At 42.9% G+C, this 14,402-nt stretch overlaps 1 protein-coding gene across 1 annotated transcript in view; it reads right to left on the bottom strand.

The window, feature by feature from the left end:
* Window positions 1-667: 667 nt before the first annotated feature.
* The window catches only part of PPM1H (protein phosphatase, Mg2+/Mn2+ dependent 1H), a 140,294-nt gene continuing 126,559 nt past the window's right edge, over window positions 668-14,402 (bottom strand). The window contains exons 9-10 of the mRNA XM_074902970.1: window positions 8,953-9,104; window positions 668-2,934 (exon numbers count right to left, since the gene is read on the bottom strand). Coding sequence (XP_074759071.1) covers window positions 2,787-2,934; window positions 8,953-9,104 — 300 coding nt within the window. The 3' untranslated portion in view covers window positions 668-2,786. The remainder of the gene's footprint in view (window positions 2,935-8,952; window positions 9,105-14,402) is intronic.

The following is a 14,402-nucleotide window of genomic DNA, read 5'->3' as shown; positions in this document are numbered from 1 at the left end:
TTCAGTCACATCTGAGTAGCAAACTTTTTATTATTCTTTAAAGCTCTCAGAATTTATTAATTGATGCTAATTGATATTGATTGTTGATACTGTACTTCTGCCCTTTCCAGGAGAGGGACTGACAGCTAACACAACTCGACCTGGGCCCAGTTGCTGCAGAAAAGCAGGCTGACTGACAACAGTACCTCAGATGAACAACATACATAGTGGAGGCTGATTCACAAAGCCATACCAGTGCCCATGAGATTTTGCTCTGAGCCAGTTTGCTCCCCACAAGTCATGCACTCTGCTAACCTGTCTCTCCAGAGGTACATTTAAAAATGCCCCTGAATGAGAACATGCATTTTCCATTGCCTTGAAGTTTCACTTTTAAATTTTAGCAAATGCTACACTGGAAATTTATTTCCACCACACTGTAATCAGTGGTTTTATAATGACTGGTATGTGTGTTGACACCACGTTACCAAATAATGAGGACTAACAATGCATGAGCACTAAAATATTTGACTCTGGCTTGAAGTTGGTACTAGCAAGCACCAGCTTCTTTGCTGTTCAGACAACTCTGCCAGAATTGCCAGCATTAGCTTCTTTGTGAAAGAGGATCTGAATTGCTAGAGGACTACACAATTGCATTTGCAAAGAGACAACAGGAGTTACACAGAGCATGAAAAGCATGTTTACAAGTTTATTAGGAAAAAAAAAAAGCGCAAGAGAAGATCTCTTGCTTAAACTTTAAAACATATGGGGGGCATGTGAAAAATATTCTAAGACTCCAAACCCCTCTTTTCACCCAGCTGCACACAGAAAAAGAGGTAAAGGGGAAAAAAAATAAGGGAAGAATAGATAAAGCATGATAACACATAATCAGATATGCCATTGATTTATGCTGAAGCTCTAGAATATAAAACATCCATGTTCTGCACAGCTTTATTACATGCAGGCACTGGGGAATGCACAGAACAGTTTTCAGGCTAAAATAATGCAGTTTGCTGCATGTTTGAGCTGTTACACACTCTGCATTGCCTCCTGTCAACTGAAACTCCTACTGGGTCTAGACATTTGGAGCAAGGGTAGTTTAAATCTACTGAGACTGTTGCACATGTACTTCCAGATGCAATCAAATACAGCATCTGGGCAGCTATACCACACACGCGCTGCGCGGTGTTTACATAGGACATCACAAATTACAAAACTGGCGAGCTCTAGGCCTCGGCCTGTTGAGGAGAAAGTGTGCAAAAGGGCACAGCATCTTCCTCCTCCTTTGGAAAAGACACAACATTTGTGAGCTGCCTAGTCAGTGCACTACAGTTATGTCAGCTCCCTGTCTTTTGGCTAAGAAGTACAAACCAGATTAGCAGCTCCAAAAGAATGTGGTCTGGGGGCAAATTAGGTTGAACTTGGCTCCCCAACCCATACACCTGCCTGTATGCTAGAACCCGGATTCTGTTTTTTCTTCAATTCCTGCCAATGATGTAAGAGAGCTGCCTGCTTGAAGAACAGCCAGATCTGCTCACTTCTTTTCCTCTTGGACTATTGCTTTTACTCTGATAATGTTTTACTCAGATTTTCTTTACTTGAATTGATTCATCACTGCTAAGAAAAAAGCTGCTGAAGCTAGCCAAGGGCTTGTATCTATCACAGTGATCTTTTGATCCTTGTCTACAGTACTCAAAATAACAAGAGGACAGAAAGTTAAAAGCTGTCACTTTCTGATCACCAAGTCAAGCAGGCAAAGGTATACTGAATAATAAACAAGGCAAAGAGAAGTGAAATGACATTTAAATATATCATTATCTGGGTATCTAAATTGATAACAAGAACAATGCCACCACTTCAAGTAGGAATCCACCTAAAAATATACTCAGAAGCCCAAATAAATGTACTGAATCCCAACTGATGCAAAAGCTGTATGGTCAGGGATCCTTTCAACAGGATAAAGCAGGCAGAACCATTCAATGAATGAAAATCTCTGATCCCAAAGAAACCATGGCCTCCAGGTAAATATCACATAAAGCTGAGTTTGCGTGCTCTGTATAATCATGGTATACACACAAAAGGGAATCTTGACAAATTAACTCCTTACACCAGAATAAATCTTGCCATACAGGACTGTGACCTACTTCTCCTGGACAATTTTGCAGGTGGCTGTTTTAGCTGCAGTAAACAGGCATAGACATTGAAAACAATTTCAGTTTTCCTACTAAAATACAGGAGTATAGTCTACTGAAGAAGAGACAAGAGAGGAAAATGGGGGTTCGAAGGATTACACACGTTTGAAGTTGTCTATACGTAAGTCATGAATGCAACTTTTTGAAAGAAAACTCTTGAGTCTCATATATGTATATATAGATATTTTTAAATGAGAAGTGACCCAAGTCACCTTCTGAATATTTGGGGGTAGATTTCAGGAGCCTCCTAGGCTTCTGATACCCACTTCTACTTTCACAACTGAAATGGCTCTTCCAAGCTACATGAACTAAGAAAAAGAGATTAATTCCCCACCTGGAGGGACAACAGAATCCATAATATGCTAGCAGCATTTAATCCCATTCCTGTTAAGCACCAAACCCATTTCTATAGGGAAACTGTAATCTCAAGGGTTATCTTTAATCATATACAGTATATGTGCAGAGCCCTACTTTTCGGGCAGAAAAATACCCCTCCAGCATTAGTTTTGAGTAATTACATCAATTGAAAGTGTCCTGGTCAGACCACCAAAAACATATTGTCTCTTACAGGCCCTTCCCAAAAAGATTCCCATCTTACAACCACTCTTCATGCTACTTTCATGACTGTTTGTTCCCGTGTATTAAAGGGATGACGTAGACAGAGATGTCATCTCCAGAGCCCAGCCTGTCGTTGGATATTCGCCAGCCCCGGTCCTTCAGCACTCCCCTGGCTCGCATGACCAGGTCCTGCGCTGCCAGCGTGTACCTGTGGAAAAGGCAGAATATAGCCAGGGACTGCTCATCTTCGTGAGGAAAGTGGGTTTCACAGCCTGCCAGATTTACCGTTGTGAGCTATCAGGACAAGCTCCCATTTTGGGTGCCTGGCTTTACCGGTTTTCAGAAAAATATTAACCCACCTTGTTAACAAATTGGCTTTCTAGGAGTAGTCTGAAAAATTGAGTACCCAAAATAATACTAGTTGCTGTTGAAAACTATGCCCTTGTTCACTGACACACCCGAAAGTAAAAATAGCTTGACTATTTCAGACACAAATCGTAACAAAGTCATTTGAAAGCAAGTAATAGAGCACTGAAAATCCAAATTACACTTAAACCAAGTAGACTAACTTGTCCATTTTCCTTGACCATAGGAATTATTTTTAAATCTCTTTTACTCTGAAACCAGAACAGGAAATTTACAATTAATACAGCCAGATTAAGAGAGTCCTACAGTTATTTCACATTATGAGTTCAATGAAAGCTAGGTGAATGTGAGTTGTCAATTGCTTAATTTAGTGAAATACCAGGTTTCATGTTGCTTCAGAACTCCCAGCATGTGCTGGGCTGAGTGGCACTGAATTTATGGGGGTTATTTTCTATTCTGAAAAATAACAGATGCTGCTTGAGGGCAGAAGGGTGTCAGAGTCTAAAAGGTGCTCTGTCATGTGCTGCAACATATTCTCCCTTATCGTTTTACCTGCTGTTACTAGATCAACACATCTGTGTGCTCACTTAGACATTTCCTCTGAAAGAAATCTCATTATGGGTGCACAGCTACTGTCATGTGTTTTTCTTCATCAGTCCAACACCTGGCTGAGATGTTTTGAATTTGGTTGGGTGGAGGCAAACTTTTCTATGGCTTGATAATTAAAAATTAATTGAACAGCTGAAAGACTGACAAGAAAAAAAACAGTTCAATATTGTGTCTGTCTCTTATTTGAAGCATAATTATAATCTTCTAAGATGATATGGGGCTCTATGAAACCAAACACACAGGCTACCAGAAGCAAAGCACACCTCTGTATTTTCCGGAAACTAGGAAGGACAAGAAGGGTTTACATTTCAAGACCTTCTTTTGTAGGGAGAATCCTTGGCTAGAAATGATCTGCCTAGATCTGATCTGAGGAACAGGAAAAAACAGTATCTCCACTGATCAGAAGCAGTGGGGGAAAAAAAACAAGTTTATTAAGTGGGTATCCAAGACTATTCTAACCCTAGAAATTTTCACCAGAGAATAAATGATAATTTCTATCAGTAGAGACTTTATTCACTCTCTGAGGATAAAAGAAGGGGAAAATGTTAATTATGTCCTTTTTGTACAATTTTGGTGTCTTAAATGACTCCTTTGAACGAGGAATAGATTTATTTGCTCTACTAGAAGTATTTCTTCAATGCAAATAAACCAACATTTGACTAGCCAAAAGGTTTGACGTTAAATCCAAGTAATGTGTACAGAAGCAATGCACCCCCTGCTCCTAATGGTACTGAGTGATAAAATTTCCAGCCCTCACATGACACAAGATTTACTTCTAGCAATAAGGGCCCAAGGAATGGACTCTTAACACACTCACTTGCACACACACATGCACACTGCCCACACGTTCCGAGATAAGTCTGTACCAATGACCTTGAGCTATAACTGCAGGATGAAGCAAGAAGCACTGTCCTTACTCTCCCAATGCAACATGAAATTGTATTGTCTAAGGGGGAAAAACCCAAACATACATATTGGCACTCCCCAGCTCCCAAACCCCCAAATCAGATGCAGGGCCTAAGGAACAAAAAGGACTCCACGTGGCAAGCAAGAAACTGGAATATTTATTCACAGCATGTCTGATGCTGAGTGAATTTTGGCTAGAACAACTTTTTTAAGGATTTCTCAGCTATTGTCAAAAATTAAGAGAAGAAAACACCCATCATTCTAGGACAAAGCTTTTCTGCCGCCTTCCTTCTAATTAACAAGGGCTCCCCACAACTAAAGAGTACAAAGGAATGAGTATTGCTCTTGATTGTGTAAAGCTTTTGATGCTTAATGTTTGGAGAGGGTAAGATTATTAAAAAAAAAAAAAAAAAAAAGGAATTTTAATAAACCAGAAATTCTCTCATAGCCAGACTGAAATACACAAGAAGACCAGCACATTGAAGCAAAGGAAAAGGAACAGGTGAAGGCAACAGCGAGGTAACGTATTCCTTTCCTTGTGTAGAGCTGAATTGAAGCTATGCTGTTCGACTTGGCACTAGAGGAGATAGGGTGAGTCTCTTGTACCTGGAGATGAATAGCAGCAGCAGTCCATTACTGAATGCTTTATTCTCCAGTACTGTGAACTTGGGATTCAGCTGTCGAGACAGCATTAGAGAACTGCTGAAGTAGTTTTAAAGTATCCACTTCTTCCTAATGAACAGCCTCACTGGAATACAACTTTTGTGTTTTAAGAATAAATATCTATCTTTTTTTTCTTCTGCTGAAGCTTTCAGCATTGATCAGTGAAAGTACCGCAGGAGAAATGGTGACAGTAGGGGAAACGTGCTGCTGTCTGAACAGCTTCTTATCTTCTCAGACCCAGCAGAGGTGGAGCAACTCCCCAGCACCCTCATAAATCTCTAGCTAGTGTGAGAGGGGAGACTGAGAGGGAATGAGAAAGGACAGGAGAGAGGATGAGAAATAAAAGATTCACAAGGTCAGTGGGATAAGTGCGTTAAGTGCAGCTGAAGGAAATGGGCAAGAGTCATGTTTCTCTATCTTCATACTTCTTCACAGAGATGATGCATGGAAAGCAGCAGCATGTTGCTACCACCTGTTCTTCACTCAGGGTCCCTTTCATGCTCGTCTGCCACAATTCCCACAAGTAATGAGCGGGCTAAGAAATCCAGCTCCAGCCCAGCTGCTTCACTCTACTACAGCCCTCATGGAGGAACAGTTCTCTAATCAAGTCTGTGCCCATCACCCACTACCCAAATCCCCTGAGGCTGTGTCTGCATGTCTGGGTAAAGACAGACCTGAGGACATTGCTCTTCCTGCACTTGGAGATGCCCAGGCACATGATATGTTTGACAGGATTCAAAGATGTTTTTCTGTGGGTAACAAACACTCACAGTTCTGACAGTAAATATCAGCAGGAGAGAGTCCCAAGAGCATTGCTGAGGGCTGTAAGCTCTTACCCATCAGCCTATAAAATGACTTCTAATTCAAATGGGAGGGGATACTGTTCCCTCAAAGAGCTAATTATGTAACAGAGAAATACTCTGCAGTACACTGCAGCTCTAAAATCTTCCTCCCTAGCTTTTTTTTTCTTAATATGCTGCTGTCAGGGAGTAAGTAGGCTACTGGGTCAGGTGGATACAGGGTCTGCTCCACAGGTAGATTCTCCAGAAGACCAAAGCATTACCAAACCCCAGGGGCAAGTCTCTTACATTTTGACAAGTTTTCTACATCCCTGAAGATTTCACATTTCCAGCTGATCACCTCACCACAGACTATGTCACTACACCCATCACAGAACCTGACATTTTGTGGGATAACATTTCCTTTAAACATAACTGATAATACAGCAAACAAGATTTTCCTGTCACTGACTAGTGAGAGGAATGAATGCAGCTCCACAGTCTGAGCTGCTACGCTATTGTAAATTCATTAGTTATACCTCATTTGGACCACTGTGAAGTAATTACGTAAAACCTCTCACACAGTACTTTAAATCCTGTAAATATTCTTTACAACCAAGCAGCAAGAGCAATTCCACAAAGGTAATTTTAATAAATATAATTGTAAACTATATGAGAGACTGCTCTAATTACTTTTTGCAAACTGGCAAGATAAATGTCTTGCCACCACTATTCGTAAGCCTCTAAATTACCTGGCACAAAGTTACTTAGAAGAACAAATTAATTTTCAATTCAGATGTCCATTCATAGACCAGTAGGTCAAACGCTAATAAATGTGTTTGTTCTAACTCATAATACAGAAGGCCCAATTCTGGAGTGTGTAGCACTCACACTGGCACAAACAGGGAATAATCTCTCCCACAATTACTGGAGCTAGACCAGCACAAACAAATCTAAATGAAACAAAAGATTTTTTTTTTCCCTTTAGTGTCTATGATTTCTATGGGTGTTTTATAATGGATGAAAAATTACTCACCTAACAAGTCAAAAAATTGAACAAAGTATTCCCATTCCTACTACAGCAAACGTGGTGGCTATCACCAGCTTTGGAAAGACCAAAGGGAACAAGACAGACACAATACACCCACATTGTCTTCACAACAGACAGGACCAGTGAGGATGGTAGGAAGAGTCAACCTTTCCCAATTACTAGATGAGAACAGAGACAGAGCAGGGCAGAAGTATTACATTTTACCAGGTGCCTTTGCAAGCGGAGAGTCAGGTGTGCAGAAATAAAAGCAAAAGCTCCCTAACACTTCTGAATGGTGCTAGGGAATCACCAGAAGCAGACTGGGTGGGTGATCTCCTCCTGCCTTAAATTAATGGTATATCTGCATAGCAGAGTGCCAGATGCCCTGAAGTGCCCCATGCTAATTCTGCCTGATCTCCCAGGGAGAGGGCAGAGACACTTCCATGTCTTGAAGCAGACATAGCCCTGGCTGTCATCCATACCACATCTCCTCTTCAGCACAAGGAGTCGGGGAAGGGCAAAATATTTCAGTCGCAGCTTCATGCTAATCATTCGGTCTCCTGACGATTGAGTGCCTGCAGCAAAACCTCTTTTTGCATTCCATGTTTGTCAGCGTCAGGGCAAGAAAATACTTTGGAGCCATTCTCACTTTAAAATCCAAGTGGCTGTCAGGGTGTCCATACCCAGTTATCTTTGTTTGCTGATGGAGAACAGGGCTGACACAGGGATGACCACTCAGAAATATGAGAAACACCAAGCGTTTAGAGATGGGTTTCTCCATATCCTCAAGAGTTGCCACATCTAAACAACTGTAACTTGAGCTCTCGCACCGTCCCATGTGTTTTCACTTGGCTGACGAGATATCCCAGAGCTTATTTCTGAAGCTCTGCTTTCCACACACCAACTGGGGATGCATAAAAGCTCTTTTCCCCACTCTCAGCCCAGGGCAAGGGCAGAAGACAGTGACAGCCAGGCCTGGATTCAGGAGCAACACACACTTCTCTTCCTGAACAGTCCCTAGTGAAGGATAAAGCTCTTTCCACTTTCACAGTCCTCCCTTTTACAAGCGAGAGGCTTCTGATCTCTAGCATAATGTTTTAATTCGTGGCAGCACTGAACTCAGCAGCAGACTGATAGATTCACTCAAGGCAGAGAGCACTCTAGCTAGTTCTTTGGGAACTTGTTTGTTTGCATGATGGTATGTTTTAAAGACAGAAACTAAACGAGTAAGAGATGATAAAAGACAGGAAAATGAAGAGGATGAAATATGTTAAAATTGTGAAATGAAATGGAATCCAACTAAATGAAATAGTCGCTTTCCACCTATTTCCACCTTGTCAGCACAGCTGTCCTGCAGCTGGTGGATCCTACTGAAGGTGGATTTAAAGGTCACACCATGATCAGGAATGAGTGGGCACCACACCATGCAGTATATATACATACAGGGTGAGAGAGAGAGATGTGTTGATGATGCCCTAGTAAGAAACAATCTTTAGTGTTAAAGCTCTATACAGAAGAAAGTGGAAACCTCTGACTGCTGGCGACAGACCTGTTGCCATGTTATTCTAAGACCTCAGCCTCCTACAGTTTCCACAGGACCCCATACAGCAAACAAAATGGATCCCATGCCAAGATACCATGATCCCACAACTACTCCTCTGAAGGCAGGCAATTCTGAGTTATAACAGGCACCCCCATCCCCCCTTGCCTAAACCCCTACATGTGCTGTAGAGGCTCATCCAACTTATAAAAATGTCTTCTTGCAAGTGCTGCGTATTTACTTAATGTTATTCATATCATACCTTCTACAAAAATACACTACCAAAAAGCACTCTTCTGTAGAGAAGCTAAAAAATCAGGGATGAGGACGAACCTGTGGGGATCATCAGGATCACAGTTTGGTAGAAAGTTAGTGACAGCTTCTGCTACTTCTTCATTTAACAGCACATCCCAGAGCCCATCAGTAGCTAGGATCAGAACATCATCTGGCCCATGCTCGTACTGCAGAAGGTCATAGACTCTCACCTAAAACAAAAGAAAAAAACCAACCAAGAGACATCCATGAAGAAGGAGACTGTCAGACCTGTTTGTAAAACATCGCTGAGTTTGGCTGTGAGTTAGCAGGTTCGGTCAGGGCACTGAAATACCTCTCCCACAGCACTGCTGGGGTCTGTCTCCAATTTAGCCCTCGAGAGAGCAGCCCTCCCTGCCCCAGTGCAGTGCAGCTTGAGTGCTGACCCCAGCCAGGATGGATGCAAGCGTTCCTGAGCCAGGCTGTAAAGCACCGTGCCGCCTGCTGCCAGCAGTGCTTGAAGCTTCCCCCACCTGCCAGCCTGGTGTGTGAGGCTTTTCCCTATCATTGGCAGGACTAGTCATATGGGAGCTAAATAATTTATTTGATGAATTTTTTATATTTTCTAATAAAATATTCACAAATAATTGTTTTCACTGTTTGTCCAGATCCATTTAACTCTGCCAGCTAAATTGCACATTTGGAAATGCCTGTGTGGCAGAAGGCACTGCATTCACTTTTCTAGACCCGAGGCAGCTACTGCACACAAGAATTATGCCTGAGCAAGTGAGTTGTTCCACAAAATGGAGGAAAACTGTTTACCTGCACAGTTGCGTGCATTTGTAAGGAGTTCAGTAGGTAAAGACCAATTCAAGATTAGCACGGAAGTGAACTCCCAAGTTTATCCACACTATTAAAACACCCATTGGCTTCACCTCATCAGTCTGCCACAGTCACGCAGACCACTGCTGCTGGCACCTCTGTAATACCCTACCTTTAAAAAAGACTTCCACCATCCCCTTCCCGATGAGTCTGGGAAAAGCCAGGAGCAGAGAGGGCAGGAGACCATCAGCTAAGCCAGAATACGAGGAAAGGTCATGGCAAGTGTTTTAAACTGAGCCTTTAGTTGGGTGTAACTCTCCTTCCAGCACACACTGTATTCCAGCTGACAAACTGCCTACAATTTCCAGGTTGCAATGAGGAACCATTGTAAAGCATTCATGGAGCACTTTAATTACCATGGCAGGAACCACAGTTTGGAAGAAGTGTGACAACCTTGGCAAGGCAGACAGGAGGAACTGATCATCTGTACTGAAGTTTGGAAATGGTGCACCTCGTCACGCACCCTGCTCTGGCCTTGGGCTCCACTTACAGCAGCGACAGTTGGGAAATTTGTCGTAACAAGCATTTAGCATAACTAGAAAATATGAGCTGTTTTATTTTCCCTCCTGGTGCATTCTCCCCTTAGGAGCCATGGAGCAGGCAATGCACATAAAATGCCTGGACCTTTTAATGTAATTATGCTTTTATGGGACTGCAACCAGTACCAGAGGAAAAAAAAAACCAAAACACCTAGACCTGACTGCTAATCCTTACTTGTTCACCTTTCACTCAAAAGCACAAGAAGGTCATTTGTAAAATGTAACCTTCACTTCATTATCTAAGGTAGCAGCTGAATAAGGACTTTGGAGAGGATTAAAGGCAAGGCAAGATACTCTTCATTAGAGTGTATCTCCTTATTCAGACTGAGTGGGAATACTGTTATAGAAAAGATCTCTACATGCAGCACAGCTCTCCTCTCAAGCCGAGTGCACAGAAACCAGTAGCTGTCATAGTCCCCCCCATCACACAGAACCTACTTCAGCCTCTTAACAGCCCAGGGTTTCAATTCAGAAATCACTGGGGTGTGGAGGGTAAGCTGGCCAACACAGCCATCAATAAGCAGCACATGTTCTGGTCAGATCTCTTGGGTATGGGCAAATATTTGAGACAGCATTGGGGTTAATGCTCAGGAATGCACTCAGCAGCAAGCTCCTTGTAGGAATAACCAAGCTTCTAATGTCAGTGCTACGAAAAACACATCTACCACGGCTCTCCCACACAGGCAAAGTACACATTACACCACAAGAGCCTTTTTTGCAGCATTGGCGGGGCAGAAGGCAGGAAACCAAGACCATGCATCACAGATTTGAATCCTCCTGAAATGAACAATCTTGTCTGACTGGTGAGTGGCACTGCTACCTGCAATCAATCCACAGGTCAAAAGGTCCAAAACCTCGGTGTAGCACAATGCAAGAGCAACACCAAGAACAGATCATTTTACCAAGAACAATGTTTAGTTTTTTGGGAAAAGAAAATGCAGTCACTGATTTTATGGGTAATCTGGGAACCGAGCACCTCCAGAAAGGAGTGCCATTGAGAAGGAACTAAATGTCGAAAGAGGTGCAGAGAAGGTCTGTGGGGTGATCCATAAGGGATGCTGGGCTGGTGCCCAGGCTAAGGAAAAAGAGTGCCAAGGTTACAGCAGGTAAGCTTCGGGCAACCTCAGGTAAGATTCTTGTATACAAGGACCAGCTGGACATGCAACAAAATGTCCACTGAAATACAGCTTTCTCTGCCCTCCAGTTACCACAGCAGTAACACATTGGAGCAGACATGTCCACATAATGCTTAATTTTTTCTTACACTCTTTCTTTCTGTCTTTCCTTGGATTTCTAAAACATAGCTGTAGGTGCCCCCAGCATGTTACTGACGAAAAAATAGTTAATTAAGAGCTCTCCAGTATATCATAGGTTCAGGTTATGTTCACAGACCACCTTACCCAGGTGCAGAAACAAGCCAGCTCCTAACCCTTCACTATTCTGCTAGCAGCTTTGTTTTAGTTCTTCCTTGGGTCAGTGAAGGTCTCTTGCAGTAGCGACACGTGCCTTCAGCTGGACACGGAGCAGCATGACAGCAGAGCTCCCGGCGGTACACAGGCTGGGCAGCACCACCAAGGCATGTGTAACGAATGCTCAGACCAGAGGGGCTCACTGAACATCCACTCCACACACACCCCACATTGTGCAACACCCCACAGCATACTCCATACATGCTGTACAGAAAAGGTGAGGGAGTGTGATGTGCCAGAGTTTCAGAAAGATGAAGAGAGACCCAGGGAGTTACTTAAGTGCCCACAACAGCGAGCAACCCCACAACACTGTAAATCTTATCTGACCAAAAGCAGCATATTGACTCCAATGGAAACTACTACTTTTTTTTTTTTTTTTTTTTTTTTTTTTTTTTAAATTCCAGAGCCAACCTTTCCAACGACTGCCTCCTTACTGTAGCTGTATTTTGGGAAACTAAACAGTGAGGTTTAAGTGATGTTCTGTCTGTGACAAGTTTGTGCAAAGCTGCACACATGGCAAAACAGTATTGCATAGCCCTGCTAGTGCAGGTGACAGTTGGCCAGGCACTGCCTTGCACTGCAGAGGTTTTCTTAACTGGTGCTGCACCCTCGACAAATTTCTTAGCAATTTCAACCCAAATCTTCAACCTTTCCCTCATGACTCGTTGCTTCTGCAGCCAGACATCAATCCTGATAGGTCTCCACAGAACTCACTACCTCTCCCCCAAATGCCTTGGGCTACCTGTGCCCCATCCTCTGCCTCCTGTGCTGTCCTGAGAGCCTTGTCAACAACTCCCCTCAGCCTACCAGTCCCTTCTGTGCTGCCCTGGCAAACTTTCTCATTGTCTAGTATCTCTCTGGAACAGCAGGGCAGTCCTCAAAGGAGCCCAGTTTGGTCACCATACTTCTACCATTCAGTGATGTCTGTCTTGATGTAGAGCAGCTGACCTGTTAACTAGCTAAACTTAACTTTAGTAACTAGAAAATGTAAAAAGTCAACTATAAGGAAGGAGCGGCAGAACCTTGGTAGCACAGACATCCATGACAATAAGCACCGGGTTACACTGTATTTTATCCTGACTGGTACTTACAGATCTCTGCTGATAGGTAACAGTGGAGACACACCACTAGAGCCCAGTCACACACATCATCTTTCTGAACACGCCTTGCACAGTTTGTCACGTAATGCCTTTCTTCAATCCAGGTATTTGTTTCTCATATTGCTCACCTGCATGCAGTCAAGAGTGCTGAGAAAAACGCTCTGGGCAAGCAGTGAGCAAACAGGCGGGCTGGTTTTATATTTACATTTCAAACGGATCTACCCACTGGACAAAACCTGCGCTTGGCTGCTGAAAAGGACCACAGCAGCTCTGCAAAGGTGTTGGCGTGTTTGCCGGGTTTGTTTTTAAGAGGCAGCCAACGTGAGTCCCTGCGGCTCAAAATCCATTCACAACAGTGACATGCGAGCCTGCAGCTACCTGAGGTGCTCCTCAGCAGCCAGCCCCGGGGGAATTCGAGCCAAACAACAGCCCACATTCACTTGCCGGCACTATTGATCAACTCAACTACTTCAATAAATTAAGCCCTTTCTTAATTGTATCGTCCCTTTTTATGTGCGGTGTTATCCAGCATAGCTTCACTGGCAAACGATGAGATCTTTCAATACCACCCTCCAAGTAATTTATATGTAAATAATAAAAAGCCGGTCCCAACACTGTTCCCTGCAGCACTCACCAATTAATCTCCTTTTAGCTTTTTACTGCCACCCTTTGTTTCCTGCCCTTTAGCCAATTTCCAGTATACTGTGCCAACTTTCCACTCAGTCTGTAGCTTCATATCTTTTATATTAATAACCTGCGATGCAGAACAGTTTCTCAAATGTTTTCTGAGAAATCAAAGTGCTCATGCAAGACTGTCTACTGCATTTATTATTATTTTTTTAATTCTCTGGTAGACATAACCCTTAAGGATTTCAAGCCACTAAAGTGTGATGTTTGCTTCTTGAAACTACCTTGACTCCCTCTGATCATACCGTACATCACTAAGCATTTGCCTTGCTTGTTCCTTTCAATGGTGCAGTTTCTAAAGATTTCTCCAGAAGGCAGATGTGAATCTAAAACAGTCTGAGATATTTGTGAAGTTGTCAGAAAGACTTTACTAACACAATGGAACAAGAAAAATTCTCCTTCATTACCTTCTTATCATTTACTGTGGTGGCTTGCTTTGGGTTCATTGCTGGCAAGGGCCAAATGCTGCTGTCAGAGCCACACCTCTCCCCACCAAACAGCTGAGCTGCTGTTTGAAAAATTTCCAGATGAAATTCTGCTTTTCAGCTGCAACAAGGTGGCTCTTGCTGAGCTTTAAAAAGCAGAATTTCCTGCTGAAAGCTTTCAAATGAACTGTTCCATTATGAAAAATAAATATTTAATTCCATGCCAGAGAGCCTCAGCCATGGCTTGCCGGCTTTGTGCTACTCCAGTTCATTATAAAAGGCTCAATTCTCTAGAGCTCACCAACCTGCAGAAGTCCTCCAAATCTGATCTCGTAACAGCTGAGCCACTGAATCCTGATTACATTTGTCAGTCTTGGCTACATGACTTCTCCTCCCATAGCCTGGCACTATATCAAAGCATCATTTCAC

The sequence above is a fragment of the Athene noctua genome, chromosome 3 (genome assembly GCF_965140245.1).
Source record: "Athene noctua chromosome 3, bAthNoc1.hap1.1, whole genome shotgun sequence".
Lineage (NCBI taxonomy): Eukaryota > Metazoa > Chordata > Aves > Strigiformes > Strigidae > Athene > Athene noctua.
The sequence above is the reverse complement of the archived record's forward strand: the minus strand, read 5'-3'. Positions and strand labels throughout refer to the sequence as shown.